General features: G+C 59.5%; 1 protein-coding gene across 1 annotated transcript; it reads right to left on the bottom strand.

The window, feature by feature from the left end:
* Window positions 1-1,665: 1,665 nt before the first annotated feature.
* ACP7 (acid phosphatase 7, tartrate resistant (putative)) lies at window positions 1,666-19,805 on the bottom strand. The gene is made up of 14 exons (XM_048832955.2): window positions 19,631-19,805; window positions 12,374-12,639; window positions 11,536-11,736; window positions 10,619-10,801; window positions 9,760-9,785; window positions 9,080-9,177; window positions 8,774-8,836; window positions 7,326-7,440; window positions 7,119-7,232; window positions 6,845-6,902; window positions 5,727-5,794; window positions 5,525-5,596; window positions 4,671-4,808; window positions 1,666-2,701 (listed from the first exon to the last, which is right to left on the bottom strand). The coding sequence occupies exons 2-14, from the start codon at window positions 12,477-12,479 to the stop codon at window positions 2,636-2,638; spliced, it is 1,308 nt and encodes a 435-aa protein (XP_048688912.2). The 5' UTR covers window positions 12,480-12,639; window positions 19,631-19,805; the 3' UTR covers window positions 1,666-2,635.
* Window positions 19,806-20,751: the final 946 nt, after the last annotated feature.

Genomic DNA, 20,751 nt, shown 5'->3' with positions numbered 1-20,751 from the left:
TGCTCTCCCCTTCCCAGCTCTCTACCAGACACGGGCAAACGAAGCCCTGGTATTCTAAAGACCTTGCAGTCATGAATTTGCTTTTATTCTGCCCAGGTATATGTACAGCCATCCAGCCCTCCCATCTAAATGTATTTGATGTTGGGGCCATTCTGTATTCAGCTGCCTCATTCAGAGATTATGAACCAGAAGGGGCCAGTCTAACCTCTTGAATAACCCAGGCCATTGGACTTCCCTGAATTCATTTCTGTTTGAACTAGTGCCTACCTAGGGATCTTTTTTAGAGTGTAGCATTAACTAGGCTAAGTCTGGTGAGCTGGGTTCTCAGTCAAGTTGCCCGCTTGCTCTCTGAACCCTGCTAACTTCTTGGCCTCCAGGAGATCATCTGCCAGTGAGTTCCACTGGCTAATGGGTGAAAACGGCATAGGCCCTGAGGTTTTCTTTTCCCCGGGGCTGCTCCACCCCCACTCCACCCCTCCCCTGAGGCCCTGCCCTCACTCCGCCTCTTCCAACCCCCATTCTGCCCCCTCCCTGAGACCCCCACCCACTCGCTGCACTCTGCCCTCTCCCAAGTCCCTCCCCCAGCTGATCAGGGTGCCACCAAACAGCTGTGGCTGGTGGATGCTAAGCACCCACTATTTCCCCCCCCATTTTTACCATGTTCCCTCTTATTCATCTCCAAGGTCAGAGTCCCACTCTTTCAGTCTCTCTTAATAGGAGCCAGTAGATTAAAACAGTCAATGCAGGCTAGTGACTTTTACACTGTTATCAAAGCCCAGACAGGAAACTGAGCTCCTTCATCACCTGGGTTCTGAGTTGCATTAGCACGGAGGAGCCCCAGTCACGGAGCCCATCGCGCTAGGCGCTGTACAAACACAGAACAAAAAGACACTCCCTGCTCCAAAACGGCTGACAAGCCACATACAGGAGAAGAGGTGGGACCGATGGGGGAGCGCAGGGAGACAGCCTTGGTCAGCGAGATGGGCAGTACCTCTCACAGCCGCCGATGTAAGTGTGGGGAAAAAACGAACTCTCACCAGGGCTTTCTGCAAAGGGCAGCAGAAATCTGGCCTAGCATTGGCCCGCCCCTGACTGTGGCAATGATCTAGGAGGAACCTGGGAGCCAGCGGGCTCTCTCACTGGCCCATGAAGGAGAGATGCTACAGCGGCGTCTATCTCACGCCCTTGGCACAGGGCAGTGTGTATCAGTAATCAGAAAACTTAGGCAAAATACCCAAGTTAAGTAGCTCCTCTGCCCCACTAGAGACCCCCCCCCCATACACACCCCCCATAGCCCGCACGTGGACCCAGAGACTCCCAGAAATTCTCCCTGTGCCAGCCACCTATCTGGGAGACACCATAAAGCCAGGCTGCCTGCCTGCCATCAGTCCTCTCAACTGAGCGCTTGCTGGCCAGGTGCTCCTTGAGGCCATCACCTGACCTCTACCCCCCCAGCTTCAACTAGGAGGCAGCTGATCAGTCCCAGGTGGGGCTGAGCCCACCTCCCCTTAAAGGGGCCGGTGACAGAGCCGAAGTCTCCTCTCTGTGACTCAAGGATTTGGAGGGGGCGCCTCCTGATTTACACCAGAGCAGAATCTGGCCCTAAAACAGTAAGGCACCAAAGGCAAATCAAGCGCCGTCTGAAGGAGATGAGCATCGCACACCTTTTGAGCTTGATTTTGTTTTGTTAATTTCCAAAGCATCAGTACAAAGGACCCAGCGTGTAGCTCGAAGATTTAAGGATCATACACCGAACCTCAGAGATGTACCATGGGCCATGCTTGATGGCGAAAGGCAAATCTAGCCCCATCCCTTGCCGCCTTGCAGCTCCGTGTAGGTCTTATTGCATTACAGGAACCAGCAGCAGGGGAGAAAGCCTGGTACGGAGGCTCAGCTCATGGAGGAAAGAACAAATAAGGAAAGAAAACCATCAGATCCCGGCACCCCTTCCCCCTGCACACAGTCTGAGAGCCAGAAGAAGTCAAGCAGCAGAGATGCCCTGGGCAAAGGCTAGAGAACATTTTAGATCTAGGGGGGTTTTTCCTAAGAGGCAGAATGGGCCAGTGGATTGAATAAAGGACTGGAAGTCAGGATGCCTGGGTTCTATTCCTGACATGCGAGGGGCAGATCTAGTGGTTAGAACAGGGGGGCTGGGAATCAGGATTCTGCTCCTGCCTCTTGGAGGGGAGTGGGGTGTAGTGGTTAGAGCAGGGGGGACTCCTGGGTTCTATTCCTGACTCTGAGAGGGGAATGGGATCTAGTGATGAGGGAAGACTGGAAAGCAAGACCCCTAAATCTAAGATTTTGGTCAATGTTCTTCCTGTCTCTGTGCCTCAGTTTCTCCATCTATAAACTGGGAATACACAGACAGAACCCCACCCATATAAAGTGCTCTGAGACCTAATACGCTCAGTTGCAGCAAAGCGCTTTTTCACCATTATAAAGACCCAGCTGCAGGGTCCGACGTATCCTTCCAGTGCCATACATCACGGCCTGCAAGAGCGGTCTTCGGATTTGATCAGTTTAGTTTGTAGCCGTGCAGGGAGCTCTGACTCCAGCCAGATAGCGAGGAATTCAGAGTTTCCTAAGGATGCAGTCCCTCTGCTCAACTCAGGGCTGGGTGCCTGCTGCCGGGCTAAAGCCAAGCTTTGGGGCCGTGCAACTCCTTGATGAGCCAGATCCCATCCACAAGTTTCCCGTCCTGAAAGACAAAACCAGGACTCGGGTTCAGGGGTGGCTCCAGGGGATGTTCCTCCACTGCTCAGAACCCAAGACAAGCTTCATGGTGAGCCTCAGAACCCAGGGCGGGTCTATGGCAACGTGTTGGGAATGGGGACGGGAGGGATGAATTGGGACCACAAAGGGGCAAGATTCATTCTGTGACGAAGTGGGAATGTTCTTAATGTTTTCCCTGAATACTGTGTGGGTGCCTCAGTTTCCCCGATGTAGTTCTTAAGTATCCAGGTGGTGGGATAAGGGTGTGTGATTGTGGCAGAGCCCTAGGGGGCCAGTGTGATGGTGTCTACACAGAGAATGGCCGACACCCTGTCTCCTGGCAACTGATTGCCTGGGCCCCTCCTCTGCAAAGGTGCCAACTGAAGGTGTTGGAGAACAAAGGGATCCGGTGGCCTCCTGGCCCGGGAAAGAGACAAAGGCCAGAGGAGGGGCTGGAGAGTTTCAGTTTGGAGCTGGCTGGGGAAATGGAGGGAGGCCAGATGGGGCTCTGGCCTCCCTGCCCCCAAGATGGACCTGACTGAGGGGTCCTGTTTCCTGTACCTACAAGCTCTGTTTTAGACCATGTTCCTGTCGTCTAATAAACCTTCTGTTTTACTGGCTGGCTGAGAATCACGTCTGACTGTGGAATTGGGGTGCAGGACCCTCTGGCTTCCCCAGGACCCCGCCTGAGCGGACTCACTGCGGGAAGCGCACGGTGTGGACGGGGATGCTGAATGCTCCGAGGTCAGCCCCAGGAAGGTGTGAGCTGCTTGCCCTGGAGACAGGCTGCTCACAGAGAGGAGGCTGCCCCAGAGTCCTGCCTGGCTTCGTAGGGGCAGTTCCAGAGCATCACTCAGTGACTCCGTGACACATTCACACTGGTGGCAGGGATGGGATTGCAATATATCCCCAGTGGCATGAAGATGTGCCTTATCCCCCCAGCTCTCTAGAGCTATTTCCCCTCCACCAGACCCGCATTCTGGATTTCACTAAACCCTTCCCCTGCAGCCCCCTTAATCTGAAGCACCGATTAAGCATTCAAATGAAGTTGATTATCACGTTTCTAACAAAGGAAACATCCATGTTTAGCAAACCGCAGCTACAGGGATTTGGATTTACTCCTAACGCTAGGAGAGGCATGGGGTCTAGCAATTAGAGGAGAGAAGGCTGGAAGTCAAGACCCTGAGGATATGAATTCAATGTTAGGCTGCTCTGGAGAGAGGTGGGGAGAACTCTGGGAGGTTCCATGGCTCAGGCCCATTTCCAGTGTGAACCCACCGAAGTTAGAAGGACCAAAACAGCAGGGATCTGCCCAGCTTCCCACCCAGCTCCCGCAACACAGGAGCCAGATTCCCAACAGCCTTCAGCACCTACTCCCAGCCCCCACTCCTCACTCTACTCACTAGACCCCACCGCCCCTCTCTGCTTGCCCCCTATATCCGCTTGGAGCTAGACAAGCCCAAATGCTTCCTGTGCCTTTCTCCAGAGCCCAGCTCCAGACTTCTCCCACCCTAGGCTGGAGGAGAGTTCAGCGCTGCTTTACCCCCAGGGTTTCCCTTCTCTGCCACTGCCTCGTGGTAACACCCCAAGGGTGCCAGCTGAGATTCAGGGAGAGGTTGCTATGGCAGGATGGTAGCATTCAGAGGGAGAGGGGGCCAGTGGGTAGAGCCGGGAGGCAGGGGCTGGGAGGCAGGACTCCTGGGTCCTCTCCCCAGTTGTGGGAGGGGAATGATGTCTAATGGTTAGAGCAGAGGGGTGCTGGGAGTCAGGACGCCTGAGTTATATCCTTGGTTCTGGAAGGGAAGTGGGGTCTAGTGGTTAATGTTCAGTGCCCAGATACCCCTGCAATGGGTCCACTGCACAGTCCAATGCACATTGAGCCAGCCCAGGTAGGGATCGGATCGGGCAGGACGGGGTGGGCGTAGGTGGGGGTCCATCCGCCGGCCATGCCATACCTGGTCGTCAGACACTTGCTCCAGCCAGATATGGCTGCGGTTGACAATTTGCAGGCGCGTGTAGCCATAGTCCTTGATGCGCAGGGCGCTCCACTCCGGTGGGTAGGGGACGAAGCAGTCCAGCCTCTCCTTACAGCCCTGCAGGGGATGGAGGGGGGCAGAGCCCATTGCATGACCATGTTGGGGCAGGGGGGAGAAAGAGGGCAGGGCTACATCTTAGCTTCGTTCCCAGCTAAACTCCTCCTCCCACTGCCTCAGCCCCACCTCCACTGCACATCAATCCCTCCACCCCCTATCCCTTTCAAGGCAACGTGGCCTAGCAGATAGAGCACTGGATGGAGACCCCGGTGCCCTTGGGCGAATCACTGCCCTGCCCATGCCTCAGTTTCTCTCTTCTCAGTCTGCTCCCAGCTTCATGCCTCCTCTCCCGATCCCTCCATCTTCTCATGGAGCCTCTTACCCCAACCCATCCATCCCCTGGGCAGCTGGGGCCCAATCCTGCCCTACCCCCACGCAGCGGGACTGTCCTGGGACAGGATCAGGCCCAGCTCCACTCCTCGTACTCTTGCCCTTAAACTAACACCCCCAACAGGCATCTAAATTAGGCCCCAATCCTGGAAGCGCCGCACTGAATTTCTATGGGATCTGAGGGCACTCAGCACCACTCAGCTGGTGTTTGGTGCTTAACGGGATCAGGCCCTTAAATCGTGGGCAGAGACGCCCGGCCCCGCGGCCGTCAGCGGTAGGTTTCACCATTGACTCGCATGGCGAGCAGAGGCAGGCCCGTGGCGGCTGGTATCGGCCCGTGCTGCTGGGCACCACACTACCAGGCTCGGGCACCCGCTGTCACTTACAGCCGATCCGGTGATGATATGGACGGGCGCCCGAGGATTGGTGTAGGGCGATTTGGTGCTGCCGTTGTAGACCTGCAGTGGGGGGAGGCAGACGGGGTCATTTCAGACTCAGATCTTGGACTCAATCCCCTAATCAGGCTGGACAGCGACCCCGGAGAGACCCCCCCAGACACCCGCAACCCCCACCCCAATCAGGAGTCACCTGATAGTTGTAGACCGGCCACAGCCTCTCGTAGGAATGTTCATGGGCCCACAGCTCTAGGTCGACACCTGGTGAAGAGAGGACAGCACTGGCTCAGGACTCTGGCCACTGGATCTTAGACCCATGGCTGGATTGGTGGCCTAGGCATGCTCTGCCCTGGGGCCCTGTCGCTGGGCGAGCCGGCCCTTTAAGAGATAGGGTGTGGGGCTCAGCCCATGTTCCCAGGTGAATCACGGGAGAGTCCGGGTAGGAGACAGGGAAAGAAATATTCATTGCCCGAACTGTCATAATCTGTGTCTCTACAAGAACACGTGGAAGGGATCATATACCCGCTGGTCCTTCATATGAGTCCATACTGTACAAAGAATGAGAAAGGTGGGCTGGGAACAGGCACAAAAAGGAGTTACGCAAGCAGGTACCTAAACCTAGCCTGCCCTACAGAAGGTAATGCTATGCCACCCGCTTGCCTGGGCCTGCGGGATAAACTGAGCAAGGCCAGACCTCAGAGGGCGATGAAAAAAGCAACCAAAGCCATCAAGCTAAACGAGTGGGTGGGGAGGGGGGCAGGCCCCTTAACCAGCATGACGGGGGACAGAGCCTGCGGCGCCAGGAATCCTTCGTGGGACTGGAAACGGAGACAATAGGAGATAGAAGCAGAGAAGTCCTTGGAGGTGCCTGTCACCCGGGGGGGCGCACGAGGCCAGAGCTGAGAAAGGTGCTGGGGGCCCGAAGTCCCTGGGGTGTGGGCTCTGTCGCTGACGTCCAGGAGTGTCCGGGGAGAGGGACTGGGCCCAGCAGGGGAGACTCAGGCCCGTTGGGGGTCTCCCTGCATCGGTACCCAGGCTGGCTCATCCCCACGCTACGCACCGGCTGCTGGTGGCAGGGCTGTGGGCTAGGGCTGCATGACACAGAGACACCCAGAAAGTGACAGAAGCCCGTCCTGGTCGGCATGAGCCCCCAAAGCGCCTTGGTGCCACTCTGCCACCCTTCCCCCCATCGCCCCGGGGCTCCAGCTGACAGCCCCAGCGCATGTCCTGCAGGGGGAGCTTCCCAGGTTCCCTCCTAGGGGGTGCTGCCGGGGGAGGCTGGAGGGATGGGGGGTGAGGGGCAGCGGGTACCGTATTTATAGAACAGGTCCTCCAGGCCGTACTGATGTTGGGGGAGCCCTCGGCGAACCTGAGAAGAAAGACAGTGGGGGGGAGAGGGGAATCAGCAGCTGGCGGGGGGCCTGGTGGGTTGCCCCACATTCTCTCCCTAAGGCCCTCCAGCGAGGTCCCCCCGCCCCCTGGAACGGCCTCCCTGGATCAGTCTGCAGGTCCCCACTCGGCTCCCTCCCCGCTGGGTGCGAGAGCATCCCCCCTCTCTCCTCCGCAGCGGCTCCCCCGCACTCACGACACTCTCGTGCTTCGTGCAGTCGTCTAAGTCGTTGTTGGAGCAGTACATGGGCCGATGCCCCATGGTGATGATCCACGGGCACCGCCGGCGCCGATCCGGCCGCGTGGCCTCCTGCCGTGCCGCCGGGGGGAGAGAGAGAGACTCTGTGAGCGAGAAAGTCTGGGCGGGTGGCAGCCGGGGGTGGGGGCTTGGGGGCATTTCTACCTGTAGGTCTCTCTCGAGCCATTGGTACTGCTCCTGGACGAGGTGGCGACCGTAGTTTAGGTAGAAATACACCTCAGTGGAGAAGGAGATGACGTGGGCAGGGCCGATGTCCCAGCTCGGGGGGCAGAGAAGCAGAATCATATGGTGACAAGGGAGGGAAGGCGAAGGATGAGCCCTGTGCTATGCTGGGGGAAAACTGAGGCACACGATGGGGGGAAGCAGCCTGCCCCTCAACACACACAGTGAGTCAGTAGGAGCAATAGAACCCAGGAGGCCTGGCTCCCAGCCCCCTGCTCTAACCACTAGACCCCACTCCCCTCCCAGAGCTGGGATAGAACCCAGGAGTCCTGGCTCCCAGCCCCCTGCTCTAACCACTAGACCCCACTCCCCTCCCAGAGCTGGGATAGAACCCAGGAGTCCTGGCTCCCAGCCCCCTGCTCTAACCACTAGACCTCACTCCCCTCCCAGAGCTGGGATAGAACCCAGGAGTCCTGGCTCCCAGCCCCCTGCTCTAACCACTTGTGACGAAGTGGGACTGTTCTTAATGTTTCCTCTGAATAGTGTGGGGGTGCCTCAGTTTCCCCCAGGCAGTTCTTAAGTATCTAGGGGGTGGAGTAAGGGTGTATGATCATTGCAGAGCCCTAGAGGGCAGGTGTGTGCAGGGGTCTGGACACAGAGAATGGCCGACACCCTGTTTCCTGGCAACTGATGGCCTGGGCCCTTCCCCCCTGCAAGGTGAGAGCTGAAGGGTTGGAGAACAAAGGAATCAGGTGACCACCTGGCCCGGGAAAGGAACAAAGCCCAGAGGAGGAGGGGCTGGAGGGAGTTTCAGTTTGGGGCTGGCTGGGACATGGAGTGAAGTGCAGACGTGGTTCTCTGGCTCACTACCCCCCAAAATGGACCCAGCTGAAAGGGGTCCCGTTCTCTGCACCTGCAAGCTCTGTTTTAGACCATGTTCCTGTCGTTTAATAAACCTTCTGTTTTACTGGGTGGCTGAGAGTCACGTCTGACTGCGAAGTTGGGGTGCAGGACCCTCTGGCTTCCCCAGGAGCCCCGCCTGAGCGGACTCGCTGTGGGAAGCGCACGGAGGGGCAGAGGAGGCTGAATGCTCCGAGGTCAGACCCAGGAAGGTGGAAGCCGGGTGAGCTGTGTGTCCTGAAGACAGGCTGCTCACAGGAAGGCGACTGCCCCAGAGTCCTGACTGGCTTCATGGGGAGCAGTTCCAGAGCATCGCCCAGGGACTCCGTGACACCACTAGACCCCACTCCCCTCCCAGAGCTGGGATAGAACCCAGGCGCCCTCCAACCCCCTCACACACACACACACTAACCAAGTACGGCCAGGCCCAGAGAGTCCTGCCCCAGGTGTTCTTATCCTCCTGCACCTCTGCCAGGGTCGGGCACCTGGGGCTGGAATGCTGCCCCCTGGGGGCGAGGTGGGGTGCTCACCTGTACCACAGGCCCTCCGTGTCACCGGGCATGCTGAATCGGGCACGGTAGTTGGAGAAGTTGCTGGGGGAGGGAAGAACAATTAGGGACTGCAGTGGGGGGGTGTGTGGGGGGGTGGATTTAACCCTTCCAATTCCCAGCCCGGCATCTCAAGCATCCCTAATGCACCCCTCACCCTGGCCTCTAGGCTGCCACTCCTAGTCCGTCCCCTGGGAGTAGATGGAGACACCTCCGGCTCCGCCACCTCTTTCCCCACCCCAACCGCAGGCTGAGAGGTTCCCAGGGCAACAAATTCCCCCCACTCACTATTTCTCCTCGTGGTTCCCCGGGCACGTCATATACGGTACCGATGCGGCAATGGGCTCGATCTTGCGCATGAAGGCATCTCCGACCATGGCATTACACTACACCCCAGAGACAGTCGCATCAGCCGAGGCACCTGGGAACGCTGCACCCTCGGAGTACATTTACATGCCTGGGGGCTGCGTGTACCCGCCTCGCATCGTTGCTTCAATTCCCATCGCAGGCTACATAGCTCCCGGGCACATCCCGAAGCAGTTCCAATCTCCCATGGGCCTGGGCTCATAATACCAGCCTCCTGGGCAAGTCGCCGTGTGCAGGAATCAAACCCCCACCCCCCCCCCCCCGTGCCAGCCTCTGCCAGCTGGCTTAGTTCCAGGGCTGGAGCAGCTTTGTAAACCTCACTGAGTCCATGAGGCATGCAGGGTAGAGATACCCATACAGGCTGGGTGGGACGCACACAGGTGAATGTACATACATGGGGGCACAAGCATCTCTGCTAGAAACCCTTGGAGATGAGCACACAGCCCCTTCTCCTGGGGGACCCCCTCCCAGCGTTGGCCCTAGATCTCCACTGCAGAGACACCAGTGAGTGGGGCCAGCCCCCCAGACATGGAGGGGAGCAGGATGGGGCACAGCCGGAGGAGAAGCGAAGGCGAAAGGGGCAGCATGGATACAGAATTTACCTGGTCCATATCATAGGCAAAATCCCCTGGGAAAGACAAGAGGATCACAGTGAATCGGCTGCTCTGCCCTGGGGGCAGGGGGCAACCTGGGCACAGATTTTACCCAGATTTGAGGTTACCCCCCCAGTTTGAAGCCGACGATGCTGGCTTGATGCCCTCTGAATCCTGCTCTAATCCCTGGAGGGGAGAGGGGTGCTCTCGAGGGCTGAGAGGCAGGGCCGCCCAGGGGATTCAGGGGGCCTGGGATCTTCAGCGGCGGGGGTCCTTCCGCTCCGGGTCTTCAGGGCACTTTGCCGAAGACCCGGAGCGGAAGGAGCGGTGGCGGGTCCTTCACCCCAGGTGTGTTCGGCAGCACTGAAGGACCCCCCCCCATCCCCCGCCGCCAAAGTGCCGCCGAAAACTCTCGTGGGGACCCCTGCGGGGCCCAGGGCAAATTGCCCCACTTGCCCCCCCCCCTTCTGGCCGGCCCTGCTGAGAGGTGAGTCTAGTCCTTGGCTGACATCCCCAACGAGGGGGGCAATTAGAGCCCCCAGCAGTGCTTTGGGGAACATGGGCCCTGTCATCCTAGGAGCTGGACACGGACCCAGCGAGTTCGTTCCTGGGGGCACCAACAGTCATGAGATGGGGATGACTGTCGGTCATTCCTGACACGGATGGGATGGGAGCTGGTGCCCCCCTAGACGGAAAAGGCCCCATGTCCCATTCCCTGCCCCCCCGAGCCAGCCAGTCTCCTGCCCTGGGGCTGGATCACCAGCGCCCACTAGAGGGAAAAGGCCCCGTGTCCCATTCCCCGCCCCCTGAGCCCATCCCTTCTCCAGCCCCAATCCCAGGGCCTGGGGGAGCACGGCGTGACACCGACCTACGTGCAGGATCACGTCGTACATGTCCAGCTGCGTGTCGCGCAGAAGCCTGGGCAGGGACTGGGGGTTGATGTTCCCCATGTCGCCGAAGACAGCGAGACGCGGGCTCCAGTCGGTGCCATTCGGCAGAGCCTGGAAGCTGTGGGGCCGGCTCCAGCCCAGCGGGCTCCCGCAGCGATAAGCTACAGGGGAAGAGCAGGGAGAGACTCAGACACCTGTAGGGTGACAGGACAGCAAGTGTGAAAAATCAGGGGATGGGGTGGGGGCTAATAGGAGCCTATATAAGAAAAAGACCCAAAAATCGGGACTGTCCCTATAAAATCGGGACATCTGGTCACCACAGACGCCTGCTTCTCGTGTGTGTGTCCGTCCGTCCCTCCCTGCTGGAGGGGATGAGCCCTGCTCTATGTGTGTTCACACGTGATTGCACAGAGAGCAGAGTTTGCACGGCCGGGGGCTGTGTGCACGTGGATCGGACTAGCTGGGAGCTGTGTGCGCGTGTGCGAAAGAGAGAGATTGGGGAGTGTGCATGGCTGGGTGCTCAGGGTGGGGGTGTATTTGGGCCCAAGGCAGATTTGGACCTGGTGATGGTGGATATTGCTGGGGGACACTGTGCTTGTGTGCGTGCCCCGCCTATCAGTGTGCGCGCGTGTCTCAGGGCACGCGTGAGCGTGACAAGGCGTCAGGGAGCGTGGCCGGGTGTCTGGGCACGCGCCCCCCCCCCGCCCCATCAGTGCATATCCCCAGGTCTCAACGGCCCTGCTGCGCCCCCTCCCTGTGGGGGCCCCTTTCTAGAGCCCTGCCCCCATGTCTCTGTCCCTCAGTCTGGTGGCGTGGACGTGGCTTGGCGTGGACGAAGTCTGCAGTGTGCGGGGCCCACTGCCGGGAGAGGAGCCGCGGCCGGGCCCCTGCTTACCGTAGCGCTGCCCGGGAGCCAGACCCCGCAGGGTGACCCGGTGGATCAACATGCTACGGTGCAACCACCCGCCGTCCACGAACCGGCTGGCTTGGCCCTTGGCGGAGGTGGTGAAGGCCCCGCCCGGCTCTGGGCCGAACTCCACAATGGAGCCGGCCGGGTCGAAGGTCGTCCAGGTGACGGTCATGGCGGTGGGGTCGCCTGCCGGGGTTAGAACAGCCTGGTGAGCGCTCGGAGCCCGAGTCTTCCCCGGGACGCCGGCCCTCTCCCTCCCACCGGCTTTGTCTAGGTGCTACAAGGGCCAATTACACACTGAGCCGGCTCCAGACACTTCTACCCTGCCCCAGAACCAGCCTCTGGCTCCAACCCTCCGGCCAGGCATGGATGGGCCTATGGCCAGGCCTGGAGCCAGATCTTGGTTTCCAAGGAGCTGAATCTGCCTGAGAAACTGATTCAACCTTCCCTCATCTCACCAGCACTCTGGAACTGAGGCAGGGAAGTGTTTGCAGGGGGTTGGGAAACTGAGGCACAGAGAGGGGAAGGGACTCACTTGAAGCCAGACAAAGTGGTCACTGCCTGAGCTGGGAATAGAACCCAGGAGTCCTGGCTCCCAGCCCCCCTGCTCTAACCACTAGACCCCACTCCCCTCCCAGAGCTGGGATAGAAACCAGGAGTCTGGGCTTCCAACTCCCCCTACCAACCACTAGACCCCACTCCTCTCCCAAAGCTGGGGACCCCAGGCCCGGTGATATAAACATCAATAACCCAGTGGAGCTGGGCTCCCAGTCGGCCCCACCCCGGGTCCCCCTGCCAGGAGGCGGAGCCCCGACAGCCTCACCTGGGTAGGAGAGATGCACTTGCTCGGGCTGGGTGCGGCGGATGCCCTGGCACAGCAGCCAGGGGAGCACCAGGCAGAGCAGGCAGAGCCAGCCGTGCAGCCCCATCCTCGCCCTGCTCTTCCCAGCCGTGTGGAAGAGGGATGGGGAAACGAAAGCTGTGGGGTGCTGGCCTGTGAGCAGGTCAGATCCTCCTGTGGTCCTGAGTCAGCACCACGCGGCTCTGATTTCCGCAGCCTGATACGTCAGCGGTGAGGCCAGACAGCTCCTGGGGGGCAGAGTTCAAATTCCCAGAGTTAGGGGGGGACCCTGATGGGGGACTGGATCTCAGGGGGCCCAGATGGAGGGCTGGGAGCAGGGGTCAGGGGGAGCTGGGTCCGGGTGTCTCCTAGTGGGGAGGCTAGGAGGAGGTCCTGGGGGAGCTAGCTCTGGGGCTCCCTGATGGGGTGTAGGAGCAGAGTTATTGGGGAGCCGGCTGCAGGGGACAAACACATCCCTTGTGGTGGATCCCTGTATAGATAGCCAACACACGCCACCCCAGAGGTAGCTGCATCTCAGCACCGGGCGTGGGATGCCTGTAAAAACAGCCCTGGAGCCCTCACAAAGGGGGGCTGGGGGGATACAGTCTGTTGGGGAGGGGTTGGGGAGCCCTGGCAGAAGGGGGATGGGGGGCCCTGGGACAGCAACCAAAATTCTCCCTCCCACCTCAAGCCCCAGGCTGACACCGGCTGCCCCTCCCCTGCCAGTTGCTCCTGGTTCCGCCCCGTGGCACTAAGCAGGTGCCCCTCCGCACCACGCTGACCCACCAGGACGGGCAGCCCAGAGTCCCACTCCTGGGCGAACCTGAGACCAGAGCAGAGGCAGACAAACAGGCACACCCTGTTACCCAAGCTGCCACCCACACCAGCCATCCTGCCCCCCAGCTCTGCCCAGAACCCCAATTAGTTAAGGGCTCGGCCGGTGCCAGATGGGAAACCTTGCAAACGGACGACTTGTGCAACCATGGAGTGAATAGTGCCAGGGAAATACCAGCGCCCCCCCCCACACACACACACACACATACTGCCCCCTGCCCTGGCATTAAAGCCCCAGCTTCCTTAGCCAGGGGGTGATGGGAGAACCTAGCGAGGCCCAAGAAATCAGTCATTGGAGAAGCACCGAGGGATGGATCCACCTCAGGGATTCCTCGCGGGAGGGGACGGGGCACAGGCCGGCAGAGACGCCAGCTTGACCTGGCTGGCTGGGTTATCCAGAGGCCGGTGTTACAACATTAGAGCAGGTCACGAGACGGGGGTGGGGGGGAATGAGGAAGGAAGAACTGGCGCTTCTTAGGTCAGGGTGCTGTGTTAGACCAGGGGGGCTGGGAGCCAGGACTCCTGGGTTCTCTCCCCAGCTCTGGAAGGGGAGCGGGATCTAGTGGTTAGAGCAGGAGGTGTGGGCTGGGAATCAGGACTCCTGGGTTCTATTTCTAGCTTTGGGAGCTTTCTACCCCACTGTGGCATTCCCACGCATGGCAGCAGCCAGACTGCAGATGCCTTGGGGCAGGGTCCAGCTCCATGCCTGGGCTCTGCAATTTGCTGGGTACCAGTTTCGGTGCTGATGACATCATCAATCATTCCTTGGCTGCTCTCAGCCACCCCCACCCCGATGGAGGTGGTTCAGTGTCATTGACCCCATTTGTGCAGGTGAGGAAACTGAGGCACAGCACGTAGCAAGGGACTTGCCCAAAGTCACATGGAGAGTCTGTGAGACAGCAGGAATAGAACCCAGCCCTGGGAGGTCAACAACACTGACCTACTTTAACCACCAAACCCCCTCCCAGAGCTGGGAAGAGAACCCAGGAGTCCTGGCTCCCAGCCCCACCCTGCCTCCAACCACTAGACCCCACTGCTCTCCCGGAGCTGGGGATCGAACCCAGAAGTCCTGGCTCCCAGCCCCCCTGCTCTAACCACCAGACCCCACTGCTCTCCTAGAGCTGGGGAGAGAACCCAGGAGTCCTGGCTCCCAGCCCCACCCCCACCCACTAGACCCCTGTCACGGAGTCCCTGGGCGATGCTCTGGAACTGCTCCCCATGAAGCCAGTCAGGACTCTGGGGCAGTCGCCTTTCTCTGAGCAGCCTGTCTTCAGGACACACAGCTCACACAGCTTCCACCTTCCTGGGTCTGACTTCGGAGCATTCAGCATCCTCTGCCCCTCCGTGCGCTTCCCCCAGCGAGTCCGCTCAGGCGGGGCTCCTGGGGAAGTCAGAGGGTCCGGCACCCCAACTTCGCAGTCAGACGTGACTCTCAGCCAGCCAGTAAAACAGAAGGTTTATTAGACGACAGGAACATGGTCTAAAACAGAGCTTGCAGGTGCAGAGAACGGGACCCCTCAGCTGGGTCCATTTTGGGGGCAGTGAGCCAGACAACCACGTCTGCACTTCACTCCATGTCCCAGCCAGCCCCAAACTGCCACCCCCTCCAGCCCCTCCTCCTCTGGGCTTTGTTCCTTTCCCGGGCCAGGTGGTCACCTGATTCCTTTGTTCTCCAACCCTTTAGCTCTCACCTTGCAGGGGGGGAAGGGCCCAGGCCATCAGTTGCCAGGAAACAGGGTGTCGGCCATTCTCTGTGTCCAGACCCCTGCACACACCTGCCCTCTAGGGCTCTGCAATGATCATACACCCTTACCTCACCGCCTAGATACTTAAGAACTGCATAGGGGAAACTGAGGCACCCCCACAATATTCAGAGGAAACATTAAGAACAGGCCCACTTCGTCACATCTCTCCCCCCTTCGAGATCGAACTGAGCGGGGTCACTTTACCTGGTGACCTGGGGAAGTTTGAAGCCACCAATGTTCCCATGGATGCCCCAGCATCTCTCCCATTCCTTGGTAGGAGTTACACCAGGCCCTTCCAGTTTCACGCCCTCCCTTAGGTCGGGGGTGGTCGATAGCACTAGCAGGCTGCATGTGGGAAGGTTTCTGCAGCCCATGCCCTTTGGCCACCCCAAAACCCCAGGGGGTCAAACTGGGATTGGGTTTTCTCCCAGAGCTCCAGTCTGGAGGGCTGCAATTCGGGCTCTCTTGGTTAAGGGCCCCCATCTTGACCTGGGCCACATACTGTTCACTTACAGAACTAGCATGGAGACATCCCTTTCCCAACAACCTTGTCTCCCCAACAAGCTGGCCAAACACAGCCACTTGGTTATAGGACGGTATACCTTTCTTAACAGCTTTCACTCCATCTGAGACCTTCTCAAAGCTCTCCACACTGGATCTTTCAACAGGAAAGTCAGTGGATCCATTCACAACAGAAAATTTCTGGCTGTTAGGAACTGAAACTTTCTTGATTAAATCATTTTCACACCCTTCAGTTGCAGTAAACTGCTTGCAAAGACTCCATGAGGATTCCTTTCCCCAGGGCTTTTCTATGCAACAATTCACCCCTCCCAGAAATTCTGCTCTTACCCTCTTTACCTAGGGCTTGCTCTAGGGGAACACTTTCCTGAGCAACTACAGACTCTTTCTGGGTCTCCCTTACATCCAGAATCACCTCTGGCCCATCAGGCGGATTCCTACACAATCCCCTTTCAGGCAAACTTACAGACTTCCTAGATAAAAGGTTAGAAGCATTCTCCTTCCCTTTGCCACACACAAGTTCAGGAATCTTTTCCTTCTTGCTACAGGTTTCCACACCCTCAGTAGGTAACACAATCACATCACCTTCATGCTCTCCTTGTGCCCTGGCTAGGATCTCACCCTGATTAGACAGAGTTGCTCCACCCTTTCCAACAACACACTAGCAACAGGCAAAAATACAAGCACCAGAATTGTCTGGTCTCGGGATTTTACATAGACACTAACTGGATGTGACCTAGTTACAGGGCCATTCTCCCGAGCAGACACAAACTTAGGACCCTTCCCTTCCTGGGCTTTAGCTGAATCCAGAACCAGCTCTGAGACAACTGCACGACCCTCAACCATCACAGGCTGAAAGGCCCGTTCTGTTTGCTCCACAGACCAAGAAGAGCCGGACACACTTTCTCCTTTACCAGACACACAGGTTGGGATCTCATTCCCTTTGTCCCAGCACACAAGGCTGGTCACAGACAACTGCTTGGAGATCAGGGTAGCTCCCTCCATAGGCAAGTCAATACCCCTGACAGACAGAGACCCATTTCCTTCACTGTCCCAATTCTCCACCCAGCTAACAGGTAAGGTCCAGGGACTCTCATCTTCCACTCTCCTCGCCTTCCCACCCTGCTGACTGGACACAGCCATCAGATCACAAGGCTGCCTAGGCTCATCCAGACTTTTCTTACCAAGCACCTTGCCACTCCCCACAGATCCCCTGCCCTGCCTGTGTCTCCCCCCACTCAGCTGGGGTCTCAGCTCCCACTGTGCTCAGCACTGCCCTTGCTGTCCCAGTGGGGGCAGGCAGCGAGCTCGCTGCTTTCCTCAGTGCATCAGAGCCAGCGAGAGTCCCCGCTCTGGTGTGCAAGGGGGCAGGGAGCATCTCTCTGTCCCACCCAGCCCCAGGGGTCTGGTTACAGGCAGGCAGGTAGCCTGAGCCTAGCGGCTCCTCCCTGCTGCCAGCCAGGTCATCTGCATTTTCACTGACCATTTCCCTCTCCACCGATTGGTTCCCTGGATTCAAATTCAAACCCTTGGCAGTTACAGGAACAGGGCCTGGATCCTGTCCCAAAGAGACACAGTCACCCCACAACAGGGTCTAGCAGCTGGTGTCCTGGGGCACCCCAACGACCAGCCAGCCCCACTCCTCCTGGGTCTGCACAGGGATCTGGGCCATAGGGAAGGCGAGGGGCTTCGTCCCTGGGACCCTCACCCAGCTCACACAGGCCCTCAGCCTCTGAGGCTGCACCACCCAGGGTCTGACACCAGTTCTCTCTGTCTCAGGGTCTGGCCACCCCAGGAATGTCTCCCCATCGACCATCACCTTCCGCTCCCACTGGGGGTCCGAGGGGCCTGGCCCCAGGAAACTCCACACAGATATATAGGTTGGGGTCAGGAGTGGGAGCGTGTCCACCTCCCCACCCATCTGGCTGATGGAGACTATGGCCTTGGGACCCAGCAAGGGAGCTAGACACCGGGGCTTTTCTGCAGGGTCCCCTTGGTTCAAATCGCCAGCCTGCTCAAAGGCAGTGAGGTGGCATCCACACCCCCCCCCCTTAACTAGGGGCAGCAATTTAGTCTCGAGGTTCCCTGCGGAACTGGCCCCCCGGGATCTATCCCCACTCACCCTGGGGAGGTCCCCTCGGCCTCTCCGCCCCACCACCGCCAGTTCATGCTGCTGCTGCTTCTGCAGCTCTTTCTCGGGCTCTCGCTGTCTCCCATGGTCCTCTTGCTCTCTCGGACTCAGCTCCAATCCCGTCCGTCTCGATCCCCCGATGGGGAACCCGATCGTGAAGACCCCCATCTGGTCGGGGACAGGAGTCTTGGCGATGCCTGGCTCCCACTCCAGCTGCTCCCAGATCCTGCTATAGCCCCAGTTGGGGTCAGGAATCTGTTCCTTAGAGCGGTCATCCTCCTCCAGCTGCACGATTAACTCTGCTTTGGTGAACTTTCCAACGCTCAACCCTCTCTTTTTGCACAGGGTTACAATGTCCTTCTTAAGGAGACGGGGACAGGCCATCACTCCGCTCCTCCCAAGTTGTTGTGGACTCACAGGCCCGTGTGTTCTCAGCTCCCCACGGTTTCCAGGGAGAACCCCTAGTGTGCCAGCCCTTCTCGAGGTCACCACCTCTTTGCCAGGGTCGAGCTGCAGACTCCTCCGCCCCTTGGACTGCTTGCTGCAATCCCCAGGGGAACCCTGTTACTGCAAAAGTCCTTCTCTCTCCCCGGGCCAAGCTGCAGGCTCCTCCGCCCCTGAGACTGCTCACTGCAGTCCCCAGGGGGACCCCATTACTGCACAGTCCTTCTCGCTGGTCACACACTCCCAGGGGTTAACCGCCCCCCGAAACCGCTCCTCTCTGAGCCTTCAGCAGGCCTGGTCCTCGGCAATCCCCCTTCGTGTTACTGCTCCCCAGTCACTTACTGCAGGAAGCGCCATCCACGGGGTGCAGTACATCCCACCGCTGCCACCAGTTGTCACGGAGTCCCTGGGCGATGCTCTGGAACTGCTCCCCATGAAGCCAGTCAGGACTCTGGGGCAGTCGCCTTTCTCTGAGCAGCCTGTCTTCAGGACACACAGCTCACACAGCTTCCACCTTCCTGGGTCTGACTTCGGAGCATTCAGCATCCTCTGCCCCTCCGTGCGCTTCCCCCAGCGAGTCCGCTCAGGCGGGGCTCCTGGGGAAGTCAGAGGGTCCGGCACCCCAACTTCGCAGTCAGACGTGACTCTCAGCCAGCCAGTAAAACAGAAGGTTTATTAGACGACAGGAACATGGTCTAAAACAGAGCTTGCAGGTGCAGAGAACGGGACCCCTCAGCTGGGTCCATTTTGGGGGCAGTGAGCCAGACAACCACGTCTGCACTTCACTCCATGTCCCAGCCAGCCCCAAACTGCCACCCCCTCCAGCCCCTCCTCCTCTGGGCTTTGTTCCTTTCCCGGGCCAGGTGGTCACCTGATTCCTTTGTTCTCCAACCCTTTAGCTCTCACCTTGCAGGGGGGGAAGGGCCCAGGCCATCAGTTGCCAGGAAACAGGGTGTCGGCCATTCTCTGTGTCCAGACCCCTGCACACACCTGCCCTCTAGGGCTCTGCAATGATCATACACCCTTACCTCACCGCCTAGATACTTAAGAACTGCATAGGGGAAACTGAGGCACCCCCACAATATTCAGAGGAAACATTAAGAACAGGCCCACTTCGTCACAACCCCACTGCTCTCCTAGAGCTGGGGAGAGAACCCAGGAGTCCTGGCTCCCAGCCCCACCCTGCCTCTAACCACTAGACCCCGCTGCTCTCCTGGAGCTGGGGAGAGAACCCAGGAGTCCTGGCTCCCAGCCCCAACCCACCTCTAACCACTAGACCCCACTGCTCTCCTAGAGCTGGGGAGAGAACCCAGGAGTCCTGGCTCCCAGACCCAGCCCCACCCCCACCCACTAGACCCTACTGCTCTCCTAGAGCTGGGTAGAGAACCCAGGAGTCCTGGCTCCCAGCCCCAGCCCCACCCCCACCCACTAGACCCCGCTGCTCTCCAGGAGCTGGGGAGAGAACCCAGGAGTCCTGGCTCCCAGCTCCCCCCCCCCCCGCTCTATCCACTCGCTCACACACCCCTGCCTGTACAGGGGTCTCCCTAGCCCCGCAATCGCGTTTACCTCGCTCCTCCGCAGCCGCCCGCAGGGCCAGGGCTCCCGCGCTGTCCTCCCAGGGCTGAGCCCGGTCAGCTCGATGCACGCACCGGGCTGCCCCGGCTGCTGTCGGCTCCCTCCGCCGCCCGCCCGGCAGGTGCTGCAGGACAGGGGCGGAAGGACGTCAGCCCGCAGGAAGCACCGAGCGAGCCATGGGCTGGTGGCAGCCGGCCAGCCCGGGCAGGGAGGCAGAGCCGCACTCCTGGGTCAGGGCATGTGCCCAGGCTGCCCGGCGGCAAAGGCCACACACCGGAAAAGAAGCTTGGGGCTCAGGACTCCTGGGTTCTCTCCCCAGCTCTAGGAGAGCAGTAGGGTCTAGTGGGTGGGGGTGGGGCTGGGAGCCAGGACTCCTGGGTTCTCTCCCCAGCTCCAGGAGAGCAGCGGGGTCTAGTAGTTAGAGGTGGGGTGGGGCTGGGAGCCAGGACTCCTGGGTTCTCTCCCCAGCTCCAGGAGAGCAGCGGAGTCTAGTAGTTAGAGGTGGGGTGGGGCTGGGAGCCAGGACTCCTGGGTTCTCTCCCCAGCTCCAGGAGAGCAGCGGGGTCTAGTAGTTAGAGGTGGGGTGGGGCTGAGAGCCAGGACTCCTGGGTTCTCTCCCCAGCTCTAGGAGAGCAGTGGGGTCTAGTGGTTGGGGGTGGGGCTGAGAGCCAGGACTCCTGGGTTCTCTCCCCAGCTCTAGGAAAGCAGTGGGGTCTAGTGGTTGGGGGTGGGCTGGGAGCCAGGACTCCTGGGTTCTCTCCCCAGCTCTAGGAGAGCAGTAGGGTCTAGTGGGTGGGGGTGGGGCTGGGAGCCAGGACTCCTGGGTTCTCTCCCCAGCTCTAGGAGAGCAGCGGGCTCTAGTAGTTAGAGGTGGGGTGGGGCTGGGAGCCAGGACTCCTGGGTTCTCTCCCCAGCCCTAGGAGAGCAGTGGGGTCTAGTGGTTGGGGGTGGGCTGGGAGCCAGGACTCCTGGGTTCTCTCCCCAGCTCCAGGAGAACAGCGGGGTCTAGTGGTTAGAGGCGGGGTGGGGCTGGGAGCCAGGACTCCTGGGTTCTCTCCCCAACTCTAGGAGAGCAGGGGGGCTGGGAGTTTTCCGACAGTGGCCAATGCCAG

The sequence above is a fragment of the Caretta caretta genome, chromosome 23 (assembly GCF_965140235.1).
Source record: "Caretta caretta isolate rCarCar2 chromosome 23, rCarCar1.hap1, whole genome shotgun sequence".
NCBI lineage: Eukaryota > Metazoa > Chordata > Testudines > Cheloniidae > Caretta > Caretta caretta.
Note: the sequence above shows the minus strand (reverse complement) of the source record. Positions and strands in the feature narration are given on the sequence as shown.